Raw genomic sequence first — 25,185 nt, forward strand, 5'->3', positions numbered from 1 at the left:
CTGAATTGGCTATGAAGTTAGACAAATCTTGGTTTATATTTGACCCTGGCTTGTGTGACTGAGTTACTTTACCTCTCTGAAACTTAGCTGTCTCATCTATAAAGATGGAATAATACATCTTCCTTTCAAGGTTGCTGTGAGATTAAATGAATTAATACATCAAAATGGCTAACTCCATGCCTGGCACGTTGGCAGGGGATCAACAATGTGGGTTCCCTTTCCCCCTACTTGAGTTTGCGAAAATGTGCTCAGATTTGTTATGAGAACCACATGGTTTGAGTTTGTATCTATTTCAGCATATTTGCAAATGCGTTTTGCCCTAATTTGTATTTTTATTGTATGAGCCGTTGTATGTGAATCAGTGCGATGATGTGTGTTTAAGCGTTTATATTTACATTCGCCTGGGTACGGACAGTGGCATACACCGCAAATGTGTATACACATTGAGAGTCTTGCCTAGCCGTGTTGGTGGGTGTGTGTTGTGTGAGTGAGTGGAATTAAATGTCTGTTGTGTGCTGCATAGAGGGTGGGGGTGCTGAGTGTCTGGGACTGGGGGAGGGCTGATCTGCTTGTGCAGCTTTGTGTGTGTGAAGGTTGTGTAGACCAGCGCTACTGATAGACCATTCTGTGTTGATGGAGGTATTTTTTTTTTTTAAGATTTTATTTATCTATTTGAGAGAGAGAGAGGGAGGGAGCACAAGCAGGGGGAGTGGCAGAGGCAGAGGGAGAAGCAGACTTCCTGCTTAGGGAGAAGCTGGATCCTGGGACTCTGGGATCATGACCTGAGGGGAAGACAGACGCTTAGGAGAGGGACGCTTAGAAGACAGAAGACTTAGAAGACAGACTGAGCCGCCCATCCACCCCGATGGAGGTATTTTCTATACGCTGTGTCCAATAGAGTAGCCCCTAGCCACATGTGGCTGCTGAGCACTTGAAATGGGGCTAGTCAGACTGAGGAACTGAAGTTTTAATTGTATTTAATTTTAATCAGTTTAAATGTAAATAGCCATGGGTAGACTAGACAGAAACCTCAGACTTGTTCTCCCCAGACCAAGTGGTGTGCCTCCCCCTCCTTCTCCCCCCGGAAGCCCATTTATGGGGTCCTGACCCCAGCAGGTAAGTGGACACGCTGGAGCCCCGCCCGCGCGCGTGTGTGCGCGTTGCGCGCGTGTACGCGCGTGTGTGCGACAGTATGAGTCGTACCGAGGGGGCTGCTGCAGCCTCCGCCCCCCCCCCCCCCCCGCCCTCCAAGTCCCCAGGAGAGCAGTGAATCAGCCTGACAATGAGGTGAGTCATTCATGAACTGCTCGGCCGACCCAGCAGGCGGGAAGCAAACGTCAGCCAGCCTCCCAGCCCTACCCCCTACAACCCCCCAGTGGGATCGCTCAACCCCACGCACTGCAGATGTTGAAGAAACTGACGCGGGCGAATCAAGGCACCAAAGCTCATCTCCTCAGCTCCTCCTTCTGGTTTGCAATCCATTCATCCTTCAGCCCCTTTCTCGCCTGGGGTGGCGTGTGAGTCATCTCAAGATCTATGCCCCCCCATCCAACACCCACCTGCTCTAGCCTCTCGCAGTTGGTCTTCCTCCAAGGCTGGGGTGGGGGGGCGCGGCGCAGGGAGGCTGGACCCTTGATGAGGTGCCAGGGTCTGCCTTTGGAAGCCAGGCTGACCCTTTCAAGGCTGTGCGGGTGTGTAGGGCTCAGAGCAGGCTGCAGCTGGCTGGATCTCAGGGAGCTGTCATCCAGCTTGCTTGGAGGAGCATCAAGAGGAACAGGGGTGGCAGGGAAGGCGTCCCTGAGGGGTGCTGCCTGGAGGGTGGCTGCTGGTGAAGAGGGGACCTAGAGGGGACAAGAGTATTCCTCTGGTTTCCAGAGAAGTCCTACATAGTGTCTCCGCAGTACCAGGCAATCTTCAAAGCCTGGTAGCTTCTCTCCTCCACACTCCCCAACCTTTCCCCCCTCCGCCACCTATATACCACTACTCCTATCAGTCAGCCTTCTTCTCTTGGACTGAACCTTATCTGAGGCTTCTGACTTGGACAGCTGGCCCCATGCTGGTGTCCCTTACTGGGCCAGAAAATAGCATCGAAAGCCTTAAAAATGTGTACACCCTTTGACAAAACAACTCCACTTCTAAGAATTTATCTTAAGAAAGTAATAATGATGTGTACAAAGATTTAGCTGTAAGAACATGCACTACAGCATTATTTAAAATGGTGAAAAAATTGGACACAACCTAAATGTCCATCAAAAGGGGATTGAATAAAGAAAGTAGTACTGTAACAACATGATAGTATGTAACCACTGAAAATGATATTGTGAAAGAAGATTTGATGGCACAGGAATATTTTCATGATGTATTACATAAAAAATTAGATTGTAAGATATTGTATACAGTGTGATACCATTTTTCTCTTAAAAATATGAGCATGGAGAAAAGATTAGAAACAATTATTAACAATTGTTCTCGTGAGACTATGGACTTAGGAGTAACTTTATTTTCTTCTTTGTCTTTCTCCGATTTTTTTCCCCCAGAATTTCTCATTAAGAGTTTGTGACCTATGGGGCACCTGGGTGGCTCAGTCGTTAAGCATCTGCCTTCGGCTCAGCTCATGATCCCACGGTCCTGGGATTGAGCCCTGCATTGGGCTCCCTGCTCCATGGGAAGCCTGTCTCTCCCTCTACCAGTCCCTCTGCTTGTGTTCCCTCTCTCACTATGTCTCTCTCTGTCAAATAAATAAAATCTTAAAAAAAAAATTTAAGAGTTTGTGACCTTTTACAGCAGAAGAAACAATTTATTAAATGTTTAAAAAAACAATTTGTGGGGGTAGTAATGGGGATTAACTGTAAGTGGGCATTTATCTGGCTGATGAAAATGTTTTAGAACTGGATTTTGTGATGGTTGTACAACTTGGTAAGTCTAAAAAACGTTGACTTGTATACTTAAAATGGGTAAACTTTATATTATGTAAAAGATACTTAAAATTGTTTAAAAACTCTAAATAAAAGCCATTTGCTGGGCTGTCTGCCATTAAGGTCAGTCTTCCAAGGGGGTCGGGGTATGGATGCCAGATAAAATACAGGACACCCACTTAAATTTGAATTTCAGATAAGGAATAATCTTTTAATATAAGTATAAAAATAAATAAGTTTTAAAAAGTCATGAACTCTTTTTTTTTTTTTTTAAGATTTTATTTATTTATTTATTTGACAGAGAGAGACACACAAGAGAGGGAACACATCAGGGGGAGTAGGAGAGGGAGAAGCAGGCTCCCGGCTGAGCAGGGAGCCTGATGCAGGGCTTGATCCCAGGACCCTGGGATTATGACCTGAGCTGAAGGCCGACGCTTAAGGACTGAGCCACCCAGGTGTCCCAAAAGTCATGAACTCTTAATATAAGTATACAAAATTATTCCTTGTTTATCTGAAATTCAGATTTAACTGGGCATCCTGTATGTATTTTTATTTGCTAATTCTGACTACCCCAGCCTGGAGTCCTTGCCTCTGCAGGATTCCTGGAGCAGGGAAACAGACTTGGGGATGGACGTATGGGCTTGCATCCCCACCCATCCCCAGGGCAATTCTACAAAGCCTGGGAGAGTGGGATGGGGAGCTCAGGACCTGGAAACAGCAGGGTGAGAGCAGGTGGGGACAGGAGTCATTTCAGGTGTGGAGGGTGAGTACCTTGCTCAGGGAGTGGGAATGGCCAGTAGGTAGCATATCAACCACCCAAGAATCCTAAAGTGGTAACACAGAGGCTGGAGGGGAGAGAGTGGGGCTTACCCTGTGGGGGTGGGGGGCAGCCTTTCACACAAGTGCTCATGTCTGTCCCTAGCTACCCAGGGAAGAGGATGTTATCCATTTTTAGAGGTGAGGAAATCGATTTGAAGAGTTTAAGTAAAATTCCAAGTTCATGGCTAGGAAGTGGCAGAGCTTCAGTCCTGACTGGGTTTTTACCCTCTCATGGAGGGTGGAATCCAGTGGTTAAACCAAGCAGGCTCTGCGCCCCACTCACCTGGGCTATGGCTGCACCCAAAATAGTCTTTGTTTTTATTTATTTATTTTAAAGGTTTTATTTATTTGACACAGAGAGAGAGAGAGCACAAGCAGGGGGAGTAGCAGGGAGAGGGAGAAGCAGGCTCCCGCTGAGCTGGGAGCTGGAGCAAGAAGTGGCTCCTGGCTCGATCCCAGGACCCTGGGATCATGACCTGAGCCGAAGGCAGATGCTTACCTGACTGAGCCACCCAGGCATCCCTAGTCTTTGTTTTTAAATAAATTCATAGGTTATTGTAGGAGCCATGATGCTGGCTTTCCCCAGTCGTGGCCGTTGATGAATTTAGAGACAGGGGCCTGCTTCTGATGTCTGGGCCAGGAAGGCATCTTCGCTTACTGGGTTTGTGGCCTTGGGCAGGTTTGTAAAGTCTCCTGAACCTCATCTTAAAAATGAAATAATAATAATAATGCCCACCTTGTGGGCTGGAGGATGAAATGAAATGGTACAGGTAAAGTCTGTTGTCTGCTGCTGTCTGCTGGCCGGGATGGATGTACCAAAGACCCTGCTGCTTAAGGATGATGGAATGTGCCTTCCAGACACATGAATCAAGGACTTCCTGTGGAGGTCCTGGGTCCTCAAGGAGTTCCCTGGGGAAAGAGGATGTAGCTGTTTCTGCCAATTTGGGGAAGACCCCCTCAAAACTGGGGAGACCTCCCCTGGTTCTCTACCTAGAGAGCCTGGGTTGTGCCCTGGCCCTGCCACTTACTTAACCTCCCTGGGCTCACTCTCCTTATCTAGAAGATGGAGGGCATAATATCTACCTTGTAGAGTTGTGAGAATGATAATATAGGAGACAAGGCCTTTCGAAAGGAAGTCGCTCAATAAATGTGTACAAAGAAAGAGGGGCAAAGTGTATGTCACCTGAAGACTGCTTGCTGGAGGGAGGACAGTTAGGCCAGTTTTTGAGTGGCTGTGGTCCATGCCCCTCCATGTAGCATGTAGGTTCACTGCGTCTTGTCCTCTATTGTTTCATGACCTCAGGGCCAAGAGAGCCTTCCAGAATTCAAGGACCCAACCCTCCAATCACAGAGGGGAAACTGAGGCTCAGAGAGGGCAAATTATTTGCCTGAGCTTCTATAGAGGCCTGTGTCTCCCAGGCTCCCTCCTTCCCCACTGCCCCGTCTTGCTTTCGGGGACTCTGTTGTTTCCAAAAGATCATAAGTTCTGAGAGCACACTTGCATCCTCTCTTCCCTCCCCAACACGCATTCTCTGCCCAGGGAAGACACTCTGGAGGAACCTGCAGACATGTGGGACGTGACTAGCCACAACTGTCCCTTGCGTTCTTGTGTTCACGTGGCCTTGACTCTTGAGCAGGCAGGGAGGGACCCCGTACCGTCCAGGAAATCATGGGCCTCACTTCCAGGTCCTAGCAGGGATGTGGGGGAGAAGCTAGGCTTCCTTTTCAGGCATCCCCCTGGACCTCCTGCTCTTCTTGCTGTTGGCAGGGTAAGAAGGTCCTATGTGGACCACCCCAGGCTCCTGGGGGGATCTGGGCTAAAAAGCATAGTCCTCTGTCCTAGGCCTTCTGGTCACCTGCTGTCCTTTAGCAGGTACCTTGCTGCTATGGGAGGCTCCTGGTGGATGTGGGACCTGGGACCTACAGACCACAGGACTGGCTGCTTTTCTCTGCTCTTTCTCTGTAAATGTGTATTTGTGTGTGCGTGTGCATGTGTATTTTTTTAATGTACTATGACAAATGATGGTAGCTGCACCCAGAGCAATCTGTTTTTATTTTATTTTATTTTGCTTTATTTGTTTAAGATTTTATTTATTCATTTGCGAGAAAGACAGAGCACAAGCAGGGGGAGAGGCAAAGGGAGAGGGAGAAGCAGGCTCCCTCTGAGCAGGGAGGCAGATGCACGGCTTGGGGCTCGATCCCAGGACCTGGAGATCATGACCTGAGCCAAAGGCAGACGCTTAACGACCGAGCCACCCAGGCGCCCCTCAGTCAAGATGACTCTTGTTGGATGCTGGCCTGAAACCAGTTCCCTTCAGCCCTGAACCCAGAGAAGAGGACCCTAGAGGGAAGGAAGGAAAGGAAGGAAGGAGGAACTTCTTTTCCATTCTTCCTTCTCAACTTCACCTTGTTGGACCATCCAGAAATGTCTCTAGCTGGAAGGAAGGAAATCCAGTCCAGCCCTCTCGTCCTACAGGTAAAGAAACAGAGGCCCAGCGAGAGCAAGGGACTTGTTCAGGGTCACACAGGGAGACCTGAGCCCAACTCAGGCATCCTGGGGACTGTTTGCATTATATTCTGCATAACTCAGTCCCCAGTGACGGCCTTTGCTTTGTGCCTCAGGGCACATGAATTGTTTGCCCTGAAATAAACTCTCTTCTGGCTCTTGAACATATTGTCAACAGCCCAAGGGCAGGACTGGACCTTAAAGCGTCTCAAGGAATGAAGGTCCAGCCCAAACTTTGAAGTCCGGAGCTATGCTGCATGTGGTCACATCTGCCATCACATCTAATTTGGAATTCACAGAATGTCAGAACTGAAAGAGACCTCAGAGGACAGAAGTCCAAGTCCTGTTTTCCAGATAAGGACACCAAGGTCCAGAGGGAAAATGACTCATCCAGCAACACACCGTGATAGAGCTGATCCTAGGACCCACATTGTCTCACTTCCTGTCCTGCTTTCTTATTTTCCTTATTTATTTATTTATTTTTGCCATCCCCACAGTACCTTGCCCTGTGCTATTCTCATAACTTTTCAACATGCTCAATAAGTTCTTGCTGGATGGAATAGAAACAAGATGCCTATGTACAAATCACCCTTGGTAATCAATAAAAGATTTAAAGAATGCATATTTCCTTTGATAAATATCTGATAAATGCGTATTACTTGGCTTATCAGCTCAGTTTTTCCTTGTTCCATATTATTTTCTGCCTGAGGCTATATTTAGGCACAACTGGAATATTTCCACCCCAGGCACTCTTTGGAGGCCAGCAGGCCCACGTAAGTGTGGCTCCACCTGAGGCTGAGACCGTGGGCTAGACCACTCTGGCCGGAGTCTCTGGAATCCTGTCCATGGATCTGAGGATTTCCACTGCATGAGAAATTCTGGGTCAGAGTGTGGAAGTGAGGGCACGTTTGCACTGGGTGCCTGTCTGTTCCGCGGGCAATGCTAACTTGGTCTTTTTAACTTTAATTTTTTAAAAGACTTTATTTTTGGGGCGCCTGGGTGGCTCAGTTGGTTAAGCAACTGCCTTCGGCTCAGGTCATGATCCTGGAGTCCCGGGATCGAGTCCCGCATCGGGCTCCCTGCTCAGCAGGGAGTCTGCTTCTCCCTCTGACCCTCTTCCCTCTCGTGCTCTCTCTATCTCATTCTCTCTCTCAAATAAATAAATAAAATTAAAAAAAAAATAAAAGACTTTATTTTTAAGTAATCCCTACACGCAACGTGGGGATTGAACTCACAACCCTTAGATCATGAGTCTCATGCTTTACCGACTGAGCCAGCCAGGCTCCCCAAGGCAGTGTGAACTTTAGAGGGCCTAGGCCTGAGTGAGCAAGAGGGGTGTGGTGGTAATGGGTGCTATCAGTTCAACAGCGTCCACTGAGCATGGAGGAAGCTTGTTCTCTCTCTTGCTCCAGGTACTGGCCGGGACATTTCTCATGATTCCAGATGGGGGTTGCAACTCCCAGAGCCCCTAGCAGTGTTGCTCAGCATCCTCGCTCTTCTCCCCTGATGCATTCTTCTTAAAGTCCAGTAGTGCTGCCAACCTGTCGGGCTATAGTTAAAGGCCCAGCGCTCCTCCAAAATTGATTTCCTTTCTTTCTATCAAGAAGCCAAATTTGCTATTGGATCCCTGGGGCGGAAGTTCCCTAACCAGCTACTCGATTCTATCTGTAGTCTCACTCTACATTGGGAAACTGAGGCAGCGTTTAATGGGACAGCCCCATGACCCTCGTTTCCATGCGGAATGGTCCTAGCAAGGACCTATAAGTCATAACAAAAGACAGTTTTATTCTCTGTGAGGAACTCTAAGTTCCTTAAAGGCAGATTCATTTCTATACCCCCAACACCTACCTCAGGTACTCAAAAACACATGCAGAGTGAGTGCAGGATTATTTAACCCTCACTTACCTGAGAAGGGGAAATCTGAAGGCTCATCGGGGCCCAATATGGTGAAGTCTTATAACTTCTGGGGCATTTGGCCCCTGGGGGACTGAGGGCATAATTTCAGGGACCTCTGGCTAGAGGAGAGCGCTAGAATGCTGGGAGCCCAGCTCCTTCAAGCCCTGTCCCTCGTGTTTCGGAGCCAGAGAGACTTGAGGGTGTTTTTTTTTTTTTAAAGATTTTATTTATTTATTTGACAGAGATAGAGAGAGAGAGCACAAGTAGGCAGAGAGGCAGGCAGAGGGAGAGGGAGAAGCTGACTCCCTGCTGAGCAGGGAGCCCGATGTGGGACTCGATCCCAGAATCCTGGGATCATGACCTGAGCTGAAGGCAGCCGCTTAACCAACTGAGTCACCCAGGTGCCCGAGACCTGAGGTTTTTGTTGTTGTTGTTGTTGTTGTTGTTGTTTCTAAGACTTTATTTACATATTTGACAGAGAGAGAGCACAAGCAGGGGGAGCAGCAGGCAGAGGGAGAAGTAGGCTTCCAGGACCCTGGGATCATGACCTGAGTGGAAGGCAGAGGCCTAACTAACTGAGCCATCCAGGCACCCCAAGACCTGATTTTGAATCCCAGTTCTTGCTTGCATGAACTCTGTGACTTTGGGCAAGTTATTTAGCTTCTCTGAGCCTCAGTCCCCTCCTCTGGGAAATGGGAAGTGCTTAGCCAAGGTGCTCCATGACAGTTACTGACATCTATCATCCCACAGGGTGAGATTCTTTCCCCATGTTCTGAGATCTTGAGAGAAGAAATTCCAGACTCTTCAGGATCCTGAGGCCTTGACTGAGTACCTGCTGTGCACAAGGTGATGTGCTAGGTGCTGGAAAGGCAAAAGGAAATAAGATTTTATCTCTTTTCTCAAGTGGCTCATACTCTGTTTGGGGAGGCAAAACATAAGCACTGAGAAAGCAAAATCCCAACCCAACCCAACTGCCCTAGAGGCAATATAAGGTTGATCAAGAGTGACAGCAAATGGGTGGCACCATCATTACGGGGTGGAGGCAAGAGGATCTCTGTCTTGGGGTGACATGGGATGACTGTGGGGGTGGTCTTTCTGCTCGGAGTCCATTGTCTAGTCATAAAGTGCTTGCTTTGACCTAATCTTTTAATACTCATTCATTTCACTCAACAGATACTCATTAAGTCTTTTTGTTGTTGTTCCAGGCACTGTGCTGGGAGAAGATGTGTGGTTTCTGCATTCAAGAAGCTTGCAGTTTAGAGGAAGACACGGACACTGAACCTATAATGCCACAAATAGGTGCATATTTACAAGTTGTTATCAGGGTCAAAGTGTATATAACAAGGGGAATCAATTTAGCTAAAGAACCAAGGAAGGCCACTTTCAGGAAGTGATATTTAATTGAGTTCTACAGATGAGTAGGAGTTAGCCAGGCAAAGAGAAGAAGGGAGGGGGGCATTCTGGGAAAAACAAAACAAAACAAAACAAAACAAAACGAAACAAAACAACCCTAGCCTGTGCAAATGTCCTGAGGAGCAAGGGACACACAGTTCAAGGATATAAGAGAAAGCCAGCTAAAGGGAGAGAGGTGAGGTGGTAAAGGACCAGATCACATAGGAGCTTCTAGGTTGTTTATTTGCTTTTTTTCCAAGTATGAAGGAAGGACCGGCTGCAGCAAAATTCCCCAGGGTACTTATTGAAAATGAATATTTGTGGGCCCCATCCTCACTGAAAAAGGTATTTGTAAGTACCCTAAAGTTGGGAAACCACTTTTCTGGTCCAGATACAGATTTCAGTGACAAATTAGAAAGGTTTTAAGCCCTCCCCCTATTAGATTTGTGTTCTAAAAGGGTCACTCTGACTTTGGAAGGGCCTTGGGATGGAGGCAGGAACGGACCTGTCACAGAGGCAGCTAGTATCTCAGGCGAGGGATATCTGGTTTAGACCAAGGGGTGGGACCGGAGTGGACTGATTCATGAGATACTTTGTAGGAAGAACCTTTATCATTCATTACAGAAACATTTATTTATGTCATTTACTTTTTCTGATTAAGTAATACATGACTGTTGCAAAATTTCAAATATACAGAAAGATGAAGAAAGCAAAAGGTAAATATTTTCGTATATGTTCTTTTAGGCTTTTTAATATACACACGTATTCAGACATTCGGATCTAATTTGTTGTGTACAATAATGGAAAAATTCTGTAATACCTCATTTTCAAGAAAGGAATGTATCATGAGCATCTTTCAGATCAATATAGACATATAATTTTTAATGTCTGTATGGTATTCTGCTGAGTGGATGTACACTAGTTTCTTTGCCAGTCCCCTACTGATGGCTATTTAGGTTGTTCCCAACTTTTCACATCATTATAAACAACCTCTTCCCGTCTATACTTATTCTTGAACACAATGCTTATTTCCTTAGAATAAATTTTTGTTAGTGAAATGACTGGGTCATTGACAAACTGTCTAGGTTTAACCACATACATTCATACTGGGTCCTAAGGGGAGGTGTAGAGGAGGAGGCGTCAGTCAGGAACCGGAAGTCTTCCTTTTGAAGGCCTTGAAATGTTACAGCCATACTCTGGCCTTCCCCAGTCTTTTCTTTCCCTGGCATGGATGCAGCGTGTGCGGTGGCATCTGGTGGGTTCGGGACCTGCCCCAGCCGTCCGCCCACAGCCCAGCCCCCTAGATGGGGCTTCCGCGGCCCTCCCAGTCCCTAGGAATCTATCCCCAGTTGCCCTCCCCCATCGCGGGAGGACGTGTTAGGGAGAAGCTCAGGCAGGCAACGATTGCACCATCCACGGTTTGAAAAGGAAGTCGAGGAAGCAAAGGGAGGAAAGTCGACTGTCCCAAAGGCCAGGGCCCAGCAGCCAAAACGGGTCCCCTGCAGCGCTCCTTCCCCCACTACTCGCTGGGCTCGGATCTCTTATCTTCCACCCCCTCCCCAGCCCAACCCTTCGCTGGGTGCCGGCCCTTTAAGAAGCTGTCACGGTGGCGCTGCTGGCCCCGCCCGGCGGGGAGGGCCGAGAAGGAGGGGAGGAGTTGGTGGTGGCAGAAGCTGGGGGGGGGGGGGCCCGCTGGGTCTATTTTTAGCTCTGGGTCGGGTCACGTGACGGGAGTGACGTCTCCGAATGTTGTTGTTGGTGGCGGCGGCGAGCGGAGCCGGAGGAGCCGCCGCAAAGATGGAGGAGCCGTCGAGGAGGCGCTGCCGCTGCTGCCGCCGCCGCTGCTGCCGCCGCCGCCCGCGAAGCCGGAGCTCGAGCCGCAGGGGGTGAGCGCGCCGCACCACCCCAGATCCCATCTCCCCCGGGGCCCCGCGACGCGAGGCGGCGCCCCCTCCTCTTGCCGTCGCTGCCCGCGGGCTCCCCGCGCGCGCGCCGCGCTCCGCGCCCCCCTTCCTTCCTCCCGGCGCCCGGTGCCAGCCGGCGCGCCCCCCCCCGCCCCGCTCCGGGAGCATCGCCAGCCCGGGAGCCGGGCCTCGGGGTTATTGCGCGCGCCCCTCCACGCCCCGCCTGTGCAGGGGTACGTTCCCTGCAGGTGAGGAAGGGGCCCACCTTCCGGCGACCCGCACCCTCAAACTGCCCGGAGACCGGTGGGGGCTGCCTGATTTGCCCCCTCCCGGGCGGCGCATGTTGCGTTGCAGAGCGATTTGAGCCCTGCACCCGGATTCTATGCAGACCCCTCTTCGCTGGACACTCCTTTCTTGGTAGTCTGAGGTGAGGGGCGCTGCCCACTCCGCAGCGCTTCCCCCTAGACCTAAGAACACATCCTTGGTTTTGTGTCCTTGACTTCCGTGCGTGAGGAGGGGGCTTGCGGGCCCACCTTACTTCTCGCTCCCTTTATTCTCACCCCTTCCCCCGTGAGGCGTTACTGCGTTTGTTTCCACCCTCTTCGGCTGACACCCCGGAGCCAGGGAGAGATGAAAGCTCCCCTCCTTCTGTGGGGTGAATGCCCCCCATTTTTAATCCCGGGTCTGTGTCTCATAAAGGCAGGGACACTGCTTGTGCCTTTTAACTTGAGGGAGGCTGCTTCTCTACCCCACCCTTCTCTGGGGCCCTGGGGAAGATGAGCTCTGGCTGGGTTATAAGTAATTAATTTGGGAGTCTGGTTGTTGTGGGGGGGGAGAAGTGGGGAAGGTGGGGGTCCCCCTTTTGGGGGAAGAGGTGACCACCTGATACCCCCACCGTTGGTCTTCTGAAACGAGGTGTGTCCCCCAAGAGGAAGGGTAGCAGCTGCAGTTACTTTTGAGGGGGTGCTCAAGAGACCCACCACTCTGACGGTGACCACTGTGCTTCTGGGACCTGGAATTCGTTTTGGTGATTGGAGGTGATGTTGGTGATGATTGGGGTCACCTGGGAGGAGAGGAGGGTCCCAGATGGGAGGAACAAAAGGAGGCAGACGTTGGGAGATCCAGGAGTCTTGGCTAGAGGCACTCCTGACCAGACTGCCCTGCAGGACCAGAGCCGGGGACTGGGTCTTGCCCTGGGCCCTTTCAGGTGCAGAGGACAGGGGCAGAGAGGACTCAGTCCGAGTTCCAGACATCTGGGCCCCTGAGATGAGGGGGAATAAGTTGAGAGGCTGGGCTGGGCTGGGCTGGGCTGTGCTGTGCTGTGCTGTGCTGTGGATGGTGGGTGAGCCATGTTGGGGGCTGCCTGCCTCTTTATTCCAGTCTTCTCCCCTTCCTCTCCCTCTCAACACAAAGCTTGGAAGATCTTAGTTTGCCCCTGGCCCTTTTTTGAATCCTCTCTTTGCTCTGTCTCCCCTTGGAGTTAAATCTGGCCTCTGTTTGGACAGGGCAGGTAGGGGTCTTTCTGAGTTAGAGGCGTGGGCCCCCAGTATCCCCACTCTGTCCTGTATGCATGCCAGACACCAGAGGGACAGAGACCAGGTGCACGTTTCTTGGGGGCAGGGATGGAGGACGTGTTACCCCTGTGTCAGCCCCCTGTGCCAGCCTTCCTTTCCTCCTCTGTATGTCCTCCCGGAGTAGCTGGGCCCAGTAATGGGGGTGGGGGGCAGCAATATCACATGCCCCACCCACTCCAAGTAGCTGCAGAGACAAAGGTTTGCTTTCCCTTCCCTAGGGGTGGCATCTTAGCCAGTGTGTTTAGAAATGGGGCCTGGGGATGGGGGGGTGTAGTTTGTGTTTCTACAGAAGGGGGAGGGGGGATCAGCTATAGGAGCTTGGGAGGGAGTGCAGTCGGTGCCGAAGTACCAGCTGCTCTTTAATAATTAATTCTTCCTACTCACATCCCTTTGAGGAGGGATGTCTGGAACACAGCATCAGGCTCAGCCAGCCTGCTAGAGGACGCACTCCTGTTGTGGGGGGGAGAGACTGCGGGGGGTGGGGTGGGGTGGGGGGCGGTTCTTGGCATTTTTGGAGCACTGTAGCTTGCTCATGAATGAAAACCTGATGCAGCCCATGAGGGGGCCTATTGTAGTCGACTTGGGCTAATTAAACTTTCTCTGCCTTTCTTCTCCCCTACCCCACCTCACCCCAGTCCCCGCCCCAGCCCTATTTTGAATGGGGACCCTGTCTGGTAGTGCTGGGGAGGGGGTATGGGTCTGCCTGAGGTTTTAGGGCAAACAGACCCAGTCTTCTGCCCTCTGCCTCCACCTCCTCCCTCCCTCCCCTCTCATCCCCCCCCCTTTTTTTTTCTAGAAATAGCAGCCTCCTCCATCTGGCTTGTGCAGATGCCTAGAGCTGCGTCTGAGCAGACAAACAGAAATGGGCCGATTGCAAAAATGAATTTGTCAGCCTGGTGCCTTTTTTCCTTTCCTGTTCTCTCCCCCTTCCCTTAGTTTGGGGCCTGGACATCCAAGTCAGCCACCCCTCCTGGCTCTGATAATCCTGGGCTTCTGGTGGCCCAGCCTGGGGGAGGCCCAAGGTGGTGGACGCTCTTGGAGGCCCACCCGGCAAAGTGATCTGCCATGGTCCAGTCAGGAAGGGTCGAGATGAGAGGTCTTTTGTGCCTTGGGATGGGATGTGTGGGTTTCCAGCTCTCTGATGAGGTCTTTGCAACAGATCTCCGATTCTAGGCAATCTCAGGTTTCCAGGGTTTGGTTCAGACCACTCCCCAGGCCATCTGTGACCTGGGGAGGGGACCCCAGGCTGCAGTGCTCAGGACTGGGGAGAAGGCTGCCTGGTGGTGCTGGAGTCCAGGTTCCAGAGAGGCCCTCAAAGGGACACCTGACTCCCTAGGAATTCTGAGGGAGTTTTTGAGGGACAGATACCTGCAGGGCAGCACTGTGAACTTGTGGCCTTTGGGTCCTAACGTTGCTCCATGTCTCCCTTACTTGTCTGCCCTTCTCCTCCCACTCTCTGCCAGAGTTTTTATTACTCACGAATGGGGTGGGGGGTTTTGCCCTGCCTCCCCTGGTCTAGCCATGAGCTTGTGGGGGGAGGTACACCTGGTTTCCGTCATTCCATGCCATCCTGGCTGGAGGTCTGACCGCAAGAGCTGATGGGATGGGGACTGGGCTCTGGGTGGGCGGGGGGGGGGGGTCTGCCTACTTACGACGTCATGGAAGCCAGGCTGCTCACTGGTTTGGCATCTGCACGTACTGTCATCTAGCAGTGACACCGCTCTTGGCCCCTGACTGCCCACTGAGACCCTCCTGTAACTATAGGCAACAGTGGACTTTTTGCAACAGAGGAGGGACCAGGTTTTAACCATCCCCCGTCCTTTTCCCCCTTCACGCCCCACCCCAGACAAGAATCTATGCCTGTCCTGATCAGGCAGTGAACTCTGCTTTGTTTCCCGGAGCCCCTGTTTATGCGGTAAAGGTATTGGCAGATACCCTCTGCAGGTGGACGGGGGCCCAGGGGTCCTGCTGCATCCTGCAGGGTGAGGACAAGTGTGGCCTGATTGAGTTCTGAGCCAAATGGAGTTCTGGGAGCGCCTCCCTTCCTCTTCTCTCCAAGGGGTGAAGATGATGGGGGCTCAGAGTTGATCTTAAGTTCCATTTTTGTACCATTGAGGCTCTGCCCCTTCTGAGTGCCCTGCTGTGGAGGCGCCTTTCACTAAGGAGATGGGCCGGGCCACTCAGGCTGCTGGGCATCGTGGGAATTTCTGAACCTGTGTTCCCCAGCCCACGGGAAAGGGTGTGAGCAGGACTGGGCGCCAGCCCTGGGGTGGGCACGGGCTGAGCTGCCTGCCCACGCGGGCCCTGCCAGGGCACCAGCAGCCCCACCTGCCACATTCCTGAGCTTGGCCTGAGCCCCGCACAGCCTCTTTTGTCCTTGCCCCACACCTGTGCCTGCCAGGAGCAATTCAGCGCCTTCACTCTGCCTCCTTCTAACTCCCATCTGAGTGCACCTTTCTCCAGCTACAGAGGTCAAACCTTGTGGGTGAAAGCAGGGGGCAGCAGGCCTAGGAAGACTTGAGGTCGTGTGTGTGTGTGTGTGTGTGTGTGTGTGTGTGTGTGTGTGTGTGTGTGTGTGTGTGTCTTCAGGCTCCTGTGTCCCAGTGTGTGTGTGTGTGTGTGTGTGTGTGTGTGTGTGTGTGTGTGTGTGTGTGTCTTCAGGCTCCTGTGTCCCAGTGTGTGTGTGTGTGTGTGTGTGTGTGTGTGTGTGTGTGTGTGTGTGTGTGTGTGTGTTTGTCTGTCTTCAGGCTCCTGTGTCCCAGCCATGCCTGACTTCCTGGCTACTGGCTCCAAATGGACCGCACTCCTGGGAATCCTTGATGAAAACACAAGGCTTACCGAGAATTAATCCGGCCAGGAGGTGGGGCTGTCCAGGGGGCAGAGCTGATTGCCCATCCCTGACTGGGGGAGCAGGGTCAGGGCTTACACATCTAGCCCCTTTCAGCCTCACTGGATCACTCCTGCCACCTTGCTTTCACTCGGTATTGGAGGGCCTGCCTTCTTTTGGAAGAGAATGAATGAGGTCATGTCTGGGGTGGATCATGGGCCTTTTAGGGATGGGCCCAGGTGGGTGCCTGCGTAGCGTCTGAGGCTTGAAGACTAACCATGGTGCTGGAGGGAGGTGAGGAGCTAAAGGAGTGAGGACAGGTTGGCAAACTCACGGTCCTGTAATACTGGGACATTCTCCATTACTGTATTGGTCTGGGCAAACCTACTGTTGGGGCCTTTGTACAAACTGGGAAAAGGTGTCCTTTATTCTGGGTGGTCTCAGCCTGGATGACCCCTGGCTTGGCAGGCAGAGCCCAGGCTGGTTTTCAGACCAACTTGCACAGGGCACAACCTGTCCAACACACACAAAGCCCTGGGCTTGGGCCCTGGACCCCAGTCCAGGGAGTGCTGGATGTGGGGTGTGTGTCTCTGCCTTTCCAAATTCCTGGAAACAGCATGGGTTATGGGTAGAAGAGAGGCGGTTACTTTCTTCCCTGGACCCGTTGTTGAACAGGGGAGACCAAGACAGAAGCATATCATGGTTCCAGAGTTGGGTGGCCCAGGGCTTAGGGAGGAGGGAGAAAGTGACACTCGGCCTGAGAGTCCCTGCTCAGGCAGCTGGGGCCGGGATACCAGTTTCTCCCTTACCTTTTGCCAGGGACTCCAGCCCCGCATCTCCCCACTGCCACAGAGTTCAAATCTCTGTGTTTTTCTCTTTTCGTGGACACCCAGTCCCACGTCAGGCACCCATGTAGGTCTGTAAGGTCTCCCCACCTGGCAGTGGACACTGTCACCTGAAAAGGAGTTTGGGTGTGGCTACTGTAGCCATTTCCCTTTCCTTGATTGCTGGCAGCCTCAGCAGTTAGAGAAGAAGCCAGGGTCTGGCCAGCACTGCTGCTTTCCTCTGCACCCCCCCTCGCCCCCCACCCCGGAGCAGGTGTCCCTCCTTCTCTCCCCCAGGTGTAAACCAACAAGCCCCGAGGTCTCCTTCAACTCTCTCAGATCCCTGAGCCAGGGGCCTCTAATCCTGCTCCGTCTCTCCCTAGGGATGCCGTTCTGAGTGCCTGACTGCCTCACCCCGAAGGATGGCCTCTGATGGGCATTAGAGGCACAGCAGCCCCGGGCTCCTGTCCCGTCCGTCTGTCTGTTATCGTCTGTCTCTCTTGACATCACCGCAGCTCCACCCCCTCCCATCCCAGCCCCCAACGCCAGCTTCCTGTGGGCCCAGAGCCGGCATGAACTCTCCCACCGAGTCGGGTAAGAGCTGGGAGGCCAGAGAAGGGCACCCTGGGGTGGTTTTGGCTACAGTGGGCTGGGTGAGTTTCTAGCCCAGGCCAGCTGACCTTCGGGGTCTGAGCTGTAAGGGAACGAGGGGGTCAGGAATGGAGAAGCATTTCGAGAAAAGGACCGAGGCAAACCTGAAGTTACTGACTGAGGGGTAGAGCTGGAAATTGACGGGCTCACAGGCCAGCCTAGCCCCGGGAGGACACGGGGTCCGACTCTGTCCCCATGCCTGCCCTCTCAGTCTCAACTCGGGGGCCTGTAGTTCCAGTTCTGCCCAGCCCCGTTTGCCAAGACAGGCAGGCCTGAGAGGGGGTGTGTGTCCCTGAATGTCTCTGGGCCAGCTGGGGATGATGTTGAAAGGTTTCCTACAATAGCTGAACGCAGCTTCCTTTTTCTGGTGGTTGCTTCTCTTCCTGGTGGAGAGTTTCTCTCCGTTCCATGCTTTTTTTCTTAGGGGACATTTGCAGGGCCTTTGGCCTCAGCCTTTGTTGGGATGTGTGGTACTGGGTTGGGGGGGTGCGGTGATACGTTGCTAGAGGAGTCTCGGCTCTCTCCTTCGAGTCTGGATAGACTACCCCTTCTCTTCTTGGGTCCTGGACATGGTGGATTCATAATCTAGGGACTTTGACTCTGCGATGTCCTGTACCCCTCTGCTCCTAGGAGGCTGCCTGGTGCTGCCAGAAATAGTCTATGGGTGGGACTCCAGGCAGCTTTATGTCTGGGTGGGTCTGGGTGTATGCCTTTGAGGATGTGTCTAAGTGGCCTGAGCCGGACCCTCCAGAGTTTCCCAGGAGGGTCATGGGTCAGTGTGGTCAGAGTAGTAACTGCCTTCTCTCCCTGGCTGGCTCCTTCTGCACAGTCGTGGAGGGTCCAAGTCCATCTTGTTCAGCTTTAACCCCCCACAGCCCAGCCTAACCCCCACGTCTTTTTCTGTAGGGGTAGAGGGATATTTTCCCTTCATTAGGGATAGGGAACTAGGACCTAGAGATGAAAACCCATTTGCAGGATGGCAGTGGCATCGGGGCGGGCGGGCATCCAGACTGCCTCCCACTTCATGGCTTGTCAGCAGTTTGCCGGACCTGGTGCTCCGTGGCTGAGGTCCTGACTAGGGTCCTGGGGGTTCCAGTAGACTCAGGGAAGCTGGAAGCTGGTGGGATTGTTTGGCTTTGTGCCGTTTGTTTTGGTCAAGGTTGCGGCCCCTCCCCTTTGTCTCTCCAGCATGGCAGACTCAGGGCGCAGGCTGCAGGCAGAGTGGAGTGCCAGCTACTGAGGGCTGGACCCTTAAGACCCCCCAGGTCAGCTTGGCCTGATGAACCCCCTCCTGCAGGGTTTGCAGTCCCCCTTCAGAGCCTCCTGCCTCTGTCCTTGCCTTCGTTCAACCTGGAGGGGCTGTGGCAGGAGTTAGACATGGAGGTGCTGGGGGGTGGGCTGTCAAGCTCTGACTTCCTGCTTCCTCCTCTGGGGCTGGGCCAGCCAAGGGAAGGGAGAGGCCTAGTGGGTGCTCCCCAGTCCCTGGCCCACCTCAGCCGGACACTGGCAGCAGTGCCAACGGCCCCTTTCCTCTGAGCAACTGTGCTGACCTGTCTAGGGGCCACCTGCAGTCACACCGAGCCTGGGTCAGACCGTGCGCCAAGGGACCAGAAACTGCCCAGAGGCACCTGACGATGGCTTGGGAAGGACATTTCCCAGCTTTGGGATTTTATTCCCTTACAGTGAAAGGCTACAATAATCCACCTTGGCTAGATGAGGTCACTAGGTTGCCTTTCCAGACGCTGGTGGCCCAAGTTCCTCTTGCAGCCACTTCTGCCAGGGCTGGCAGGCGTGTGGTGGTAGATGGAGTTGTCCACCAGGTGCCAGGCAGCCTGGGAGGGGCTGCAGAGCCAGGCCAGGAGGGGCCTTGGGAGTGGGGCTTACAGAGCTGGCCTCACCTCCTGGCTGGCTTTCCGGCTCCCCCCAGCAGGGGGAGATGCTGTCTTCTCGTGTTTGGGAAGGAGGGAGAGGAGGCCGGGGCCAGATACCAGAACGGCATTTGTGGAGAGGCCTGGGAGCTGGGATCCTTGCTTGGGGGCATCCCCCCGCGGCTCTTCCCTTCCAGTTTTCCTGGGGCTCCGGGGCTGCCTCTCCTTGTGGAGGAAGAGCTGCTCTGGGCCAGGGAGATGGCCAGCTTCCACACAGCTCTCCTTTTTGAGGGTATCTGGGCATCTCAGAGTGGCATCTGGGCTGGGGCTGCTGGTGCCCGGCCCCTGGCACAAGCCTGGAAGTCACATGCCTTTGGACTCCGTAGAAGTAAAATGAAACCGTAGTCGGGCAGGTGGGTGTTCACTTTGTCGTGGATACCCTGAAGGGAGCCCCAGGAAGAGTGTGGGGCCCTGGGGCCGGGGAGAGAAGTGGGAGTGATGAGGATGGGCAGTCCCCAGGGCCTGCATGCCCTGGCCCCTGAACACCTCGCACCCTCTCCTGAATCCCCGAGACTCGCTCCTCTTTCCTCAGAGCACCGAACAGCACTGTTCCCTGGCTCCCTCAAGTTCTCTCAGTGTGGGAGCTTTCCCATTTGGCAAGCCCTTGAGCATCCCCACCATGCCCAACCCTGAGCTCAGCCTGTGGGGAAACAGAAGAAAAATAGAAGGTGGTCCATCCCTGCCCTCCTAGAATACGAATTAGTGAGAGAGAAGGTCCAGGGTGAGGGGCGGCAGGCGGGGAGAGCAGTTTACTTCTGGGGCTCACCCCTCCTCCCCGGGGAGTGGGAGCTGATGGACTTACCTCTGAGCTGGGCTGAACGCCAGCATTTGACCTGATCTGCCTCTTTTGCAGTCTTGGGAGTACAGGCAGAGGCCATTGATGGGGCTACCTCTGCTTCCCTGAGGAGGCCACTCCCTGGTGTCTGGCTTCTCTTCAGGCCAAGGGGAGCTCGGGGAGTGAGGCTTTCTTTCTTTTTCTGGAACTGGTCATTTCTGCTCCCCTCAGTGGGATTGAGGGACTGACAGAAGCTGCCTGCTTCCTGTCTGGGCTCGGCCTGGCCAGGCTGGAGGAACTGACCTGGGCCCTGGGACCTAGGCCTGCTCTGATCTCTGCCCTATCCTCTGTGCCATTGCCCAGGAGGGAGGGCAAGAGTGAGGCCCGCCGTGGGAGCCAGTTTGGATGGCAGCAGGGCCCCAGGAGGAGGCGGCCAGGTTCCTTAGCCCCAGCGTGGGAGGGGAGACAAGCTTCATGACCACACCTGCCTGCCCAGCACCTCCCAGCACGCTCCACACTTTCTCTCCTTCCCTTTCCCAGGAAGGAGGGAGGGAAGGCAGCTGCCCCCTCTGGGTGACCAGAGAAACTGGGGCATGGGTGTGGGGTGGAGCCAGGAACCTCAGCGTCCTGCCTCCCAGCCTCGGGCTCATGCTCTGCCTCGAAGCCCCCGGGGAAGGCAGGCAGCCAGCCCCGAGGAGGAGAAAGTGGGTCAGTGCGGGCGTGGGGCGGGGGGTCTGGGAAGTGGACTCCTGGCGTCCCTTCTCCACTTAGATGCCCCCTGGCACACCTGTGCTCACTGTAGATTGGGATCTGCTCCGCCCTCCTCTTCCCCGCTTCATCAGGCGAAAGGGATTGAAGGCTCAGATGGGATAGTCAGAGGCAGGGTCACCCCTGAGGGATGTGAAAGAGGCCAAAGTAGGTGTTCACGTTTTTCCAGGACTTGGTTTCAGACGAGAGGGTTCAGGCAGCACCTCGCACAGAACCTGGCACATAGCAGCTCCCGGGCGGTGCTGACGGGCTCCAGCATGATGGGGTGCAAAGGGCAGGAGAAAACTGGAGGGCAGGCAGGCCTGATGTCTCCGGGGCCCCGGGGCGGCTGGCACCCGCTGCTCTGCCCAGGGCGCTCCTGAGCCAGCCCTTGGCTTGCACAAAGGAGGCTTGCTTTTTGCTGTTAGGTCAGGGCCTTTTCCCAACATTTTGTGCCCAGGAAATGGGAGCCTGGAAGAGCTCAAGGAGCCAGCTTTGGGCTCTTCCCCTCCTCCAGATTTACAGGGTTAGGAGGCCTGAGGCCAGCCTCTGAGGAAGGGAACGAGCTCATTGTGGTCTGGAGGGGATGCTGCTCGCTCCCAGTGGAGTTCACGCACCCTCTGCTTGGTGGGTGCTCTGGAAGGTTTGTGGGATGACACGTGGGAGAGTTGGATGGCTTGGGATGGAGAAGACAAATGAACCACAAGGAGAGGGGCTATAAAGCGGAAAGGATTGAGGGTTAGACATTGGAAGACCTTGTTGTATCACTTGAATCTCAGAGGGAAAGAATACGCTTGTCCCCACCCCAGGCCTCGTCTCTAATTCCCTTGGAGGATTCTGGGAAGTGCATCGAGGATTGTCTGGCTGTCTGACACTTTGCTTCCCATTTCATGCTGTTACTGGCAATCCTAACAGTGCTGGGAACTGCCCCGAGCTCCAGGCTCTGGCCACTTCTGGGTGCCCAATCTCCTGGGTGCTCCCTATCTTCCCTTAGCAAGGAGTTCTCTTTCCTTGGGTGTCTGGCTGCTCCAGGTTCTGGGGGCCCTGCTTTTGAGTCATTGTAACTGATGACTTCCTCTCCTCCAGAACAGGGCTCCCCTACCACACTCTCCTGTGCCTGGGGCAGGCAGAGAGAGCCAGGACAGGGCTAGCCAGCCCTGCTGGTTGCTCCCAGCGTGGGTGGGTGGAGTCCTGAGCTGGGAGGGGCTGCTGCCCCCGGCTTTCTGGGGCTGCCTTGAGTCTGCTGCGCATCACCCCGCTGCGGGGGCCTTGGTCTTCTCTTCCCTTCCTCTTCAGAGAGTCTGGTTGGCCAGGATGAGGTTGGAGCAGGAGGTGGTGAATGAGGTCCTGAAGCCCACCCTGGGGTGTCTCCCAACTCCAAACCCCTGTGGGGAGCACTGCTCCATCACCATTTTTCTAGTCTACCCTGGCAGAGAAGCTGACGCTCCAGATCTTTGTTCAGATCCTGTTTCCCATCCCCCACCCCACCGTACATCTTATTGTATAAGATCAGCTAAATCTAAGATCAGCCCACGTCTGCCACCTCCCCTTCCCTGTGCTCCCCAACCTGAGGGCAGGAGGCCCCTTTGCCGTCCTCCCTGCCTGGCCAAAGCCGGCTGGGAAGATGGGCCGCAGGAACCATGGCTACCGTGTCCTTGGTTGGCCAGCTCCGCTGGGGCTCCCGATAGGAGGGTGAGGTCATCCAGTCCAGGGAGAGGACAGGTGTCCCTGGCTCCATGCCTAGAGTTGGGGGCAAGGAGGGGCCGGGAGGGGGCTCCAAAATAGCAACCGTGACATCAGGAAGGGGGAGGGGGACCCAGACCCAGGAATAACCAGGCTATTAAAAGGCTCCAGTGAGGTCAGGGGGCCAAGTGGGATCTCTGTACCAGTGGGAGGCACAACCTGAGGAGGAGGGATGAGCCAGCAGTGGGCAGGGTAGGCGGGCGTCCCCAGTCCTTGTGGTGCACTAGCCCAAGGTCCCTTCAGGGCCCCAGGAGTATGGGCTGCTGTGCCAGGCCTGGAGCTGGGAGGGAAGGGCTGGCTCCTGGCAGCTTCGTGAGTCTTTATTAGAGGGGTGTCAGCCTCGTGTCTGTTTCTCCCGGGGTGCTGGGGGTCATCTTACCTGTTCATGGAAACCCTGGGGTAGCTTCATGTGTTCCTTTGTGTAGGAGGCAGTGGGCTGTGGTGGTTAGCACTCAGACTGGAGCCTCAGACATCCCGGCCTTACCATTTAAGCAGCCGTATGACCTAGAGTGAGTGACTGCATCTCTCTGCCTCAGTTTCCCCACCTGCACCTATCTCCTGAGGTCATCGTGCAGAGTAAACGAGGTGACGTATGTGCTGCTGCTGGCGTCGCACCTGGCACATTGCCAGGGAGGAGCTGCGTGTGCTCCCACAGTGGGCAGGTGCTCCCTGGTCCCCTTCCATGGTTAGGGCCAAGGCCTGTCCGGGAAGACTCCCCCTGCTCCCTAGAAGGAAGCTGAGCAGCCCCTGGAGGCGACACCCCGAGTGGGTAGGAGGGAGCTGCCATTGAGCTGCTGCTCAGGGGTCTCCCTTCTGGTTGAGGGGGTGGGGAGGCACCTTCCAGCTCTGAGGGAGGACGGAAGTTAAATCAACTTCCATCTGGCTGTTAGGAGGACTCCAGGGAAGATGTGAGGTTAGGCCAGGTGGCCCTGTCTGCCACCCTCTCCCAGACCCTTCTGGTTTCTTTACCTGCTCTGATGGCGAGAGGGAATGTAAGAGATGGAATCTGGCTTTTGGGTCTCCAGCCCCTCGCCTGCCAAGAATAGCACCAGAGCTGCTCTCAGACACATGGGTGCTCTGGCCTGTGCCCTTCCCCGGCCCAGCCTCTGGCCACCCGGCTCTGTGGCCTTGGCCCTGAGTGCAGGCCCTCCCCTGTTCCCATCCCCCTGCCTGGCGCTTCCTCCTGGGGTGGAACGCGCCTCCCCCCCCCATGGGGCCTCCGCCAGGCCCGGGCTCCTGGCAGCCGGCCGGCGGCTCCCTGAGCATGCTCCACCTATTTATAGCCAGGGCCCTCCCCCAACTGCTATTTCAGTCTCCTGCCAGCTGCCGGCGGCTCACTCGGGAAGGAGGAGCAGGGAGCCAGGCCCAGAGCTGTCACCCAGGGCTGGGAGGGAACACAGAGAGCCCGCCTGCCTGCTGAGCTCCCCTTCCTGTCCCCTGAGCGCGCAGCCATATACCCCAGCTCCTGGGAGCTGGGGAAAGGCCAGCGGTCCGATGCCCTTCTAGAAGAGAGCTGGGCCTGTAGCTCTGGGGCCTCCTGGCTCCTCCTGCTGCCAGGAGTGCCCAGGCCGGATGAGGCGCCTCCCCATAGCCCGGGTCCCAGCGGCAGTGGCCTAAGGGAGCCCCTGAGCAGTGAGGGCCCCGCCCGACCACCTTTCCTTTGGCTGACTCGCGCCTCCGGCGGCCCCCTCCCTGGCATGCTGCTGGTGCCCAAGGCTCAGGGGCTCGTGGAGATGCTGCAGACCATCTATGAGACGGAATCCTGTTTCTCAGCAGATGGGATGTCAGGCCGGGAACCATCCTTGGAAATCCTGCCTCGGACCCCTCTACACGGCATCCCTGTGGCAGGTAAGTGCCTCGGTGTCCCCACTTGCCCTCTGCCATCGGGCATCCTTGTCCCCGGGGCTGAGCATCTGTGCTCCAAGCATCGCCCAGGTGGGGTCCTGCCTAGATCTTTGTGGAGGGTTTTGTTGAGAATATGGGCGGTCAGGGGTGCCATGCTCACTGAGGTGGGCTTCCCTGCTCTCCATGGCCCGAACCTGTCTTCCCGCCATGCCCTGCAGCTGCACTCTGCTGCAGTCTTGAGTCTCTTTGGCCTCCGGCAGGGTCGACATAAGCTGCTGGGGGCTGTGGATTACTGAAGGATCCTGGCCTAGTTGGCACTGTGGTCGGAGGAGAGGAAGTGGGTCAGTGACCTGCCTCCCAGTGGCCCGCTCCCCAGGTCTGGGCAGGGGACTAAGCCGCAGCTGTGTGTCCACAAAAAATAAAGGCTACCCCAGCTCCTCTGGCTGGGTCCTTGGGGGCACATGGCTTCTGCAAGTCCCTGCTCAGGAGTTCCTGGGGGATCAGATGCGATGCGGTTGTGGTAGGGGTAGGTGGAGGCCGGCAGCTGGGATGCCGGGGATCCTGGCTTCCGTAGCTCCCCCATCTCTCCTTCCCTGAAGCCTTGGTTTCATCCCATCTCATGATGCTGAAGGAATGTTACTCCGCTTCATTTGGGCTTGAGGACCCCCTAGTCCTGCCCCCTTCTCAGCAGGGACATTTTTGGCTCTTGGCTGGGGGTGGGGTCCCCCAGAGCTGGGCCACGCCCTCCCTCCCTCCCAGGAACCTGTTGGCAGCATCAGGCCTTTCTGGCACAGCCTTCCCACCGGGCCGGCACCACAAGATGCTTCTTCGAGGGAGGG

The 25,185-nt window shown here is 54.5% G+C and overlaps 1 protein-coding gene across 6 annotated transcripts in view; it reads left to right on the forward strand.

The window, feature by feature from the left end:
- Nucleotides 1–11,271: 11,271 nt before the first annotated feature.
- The window catches only part of HDAC5 (histone deacetylase 5), a 36,704-nt gene continuing 22,790 nt past the window's right edge, over nt 11,272–25,185 (forward strand). For 2 of the 6 annotated variants that reach the window (XM_028092753.2, XM_028092755.2), the window contains exons 1-3: nt 11,272–11,414; nt 17,041–17,251; nt 24,275–24,349. In XM_028092753.2, the coding sequence (XP_027948554.1) occupies nt 17,230–17,251; nt 24,275–24,349 (97 nt within the window). In that variant the 5' untranslated portion in view covers nt 11,272–11,414; nt 17,041–17,229. Of the gene's footprint in view, nt 11,415–17,040; nt 17,252–22,926; nt 23,087–24,183; nt 24,350–25,185 lie in introns of those variants that run through there. The other 4 variants (XM_028092756.2, XM_028092759.2, XM_028092754.2 and 1 more) reach the window with 4 other exon arrangements.

The sequence above is a fragment of the Eumetopias jubatus genome, unplaced genomic scaffold, assembly GCF_037043125.1.
Source record: "Eumetopias jubatus isolate StellerSeaLion01/CBP00866 unplaced genomic scaffold, mEumJub1_p1.0 scaffold_10, whole genome shotgun sequence".
Classification (NCBI taxonomy): Eukaryota; Metazoa; Chordata; class Mammalia; order Carnivora; family Otariidae; genus Eumetopias; species Eumetopias jubatus.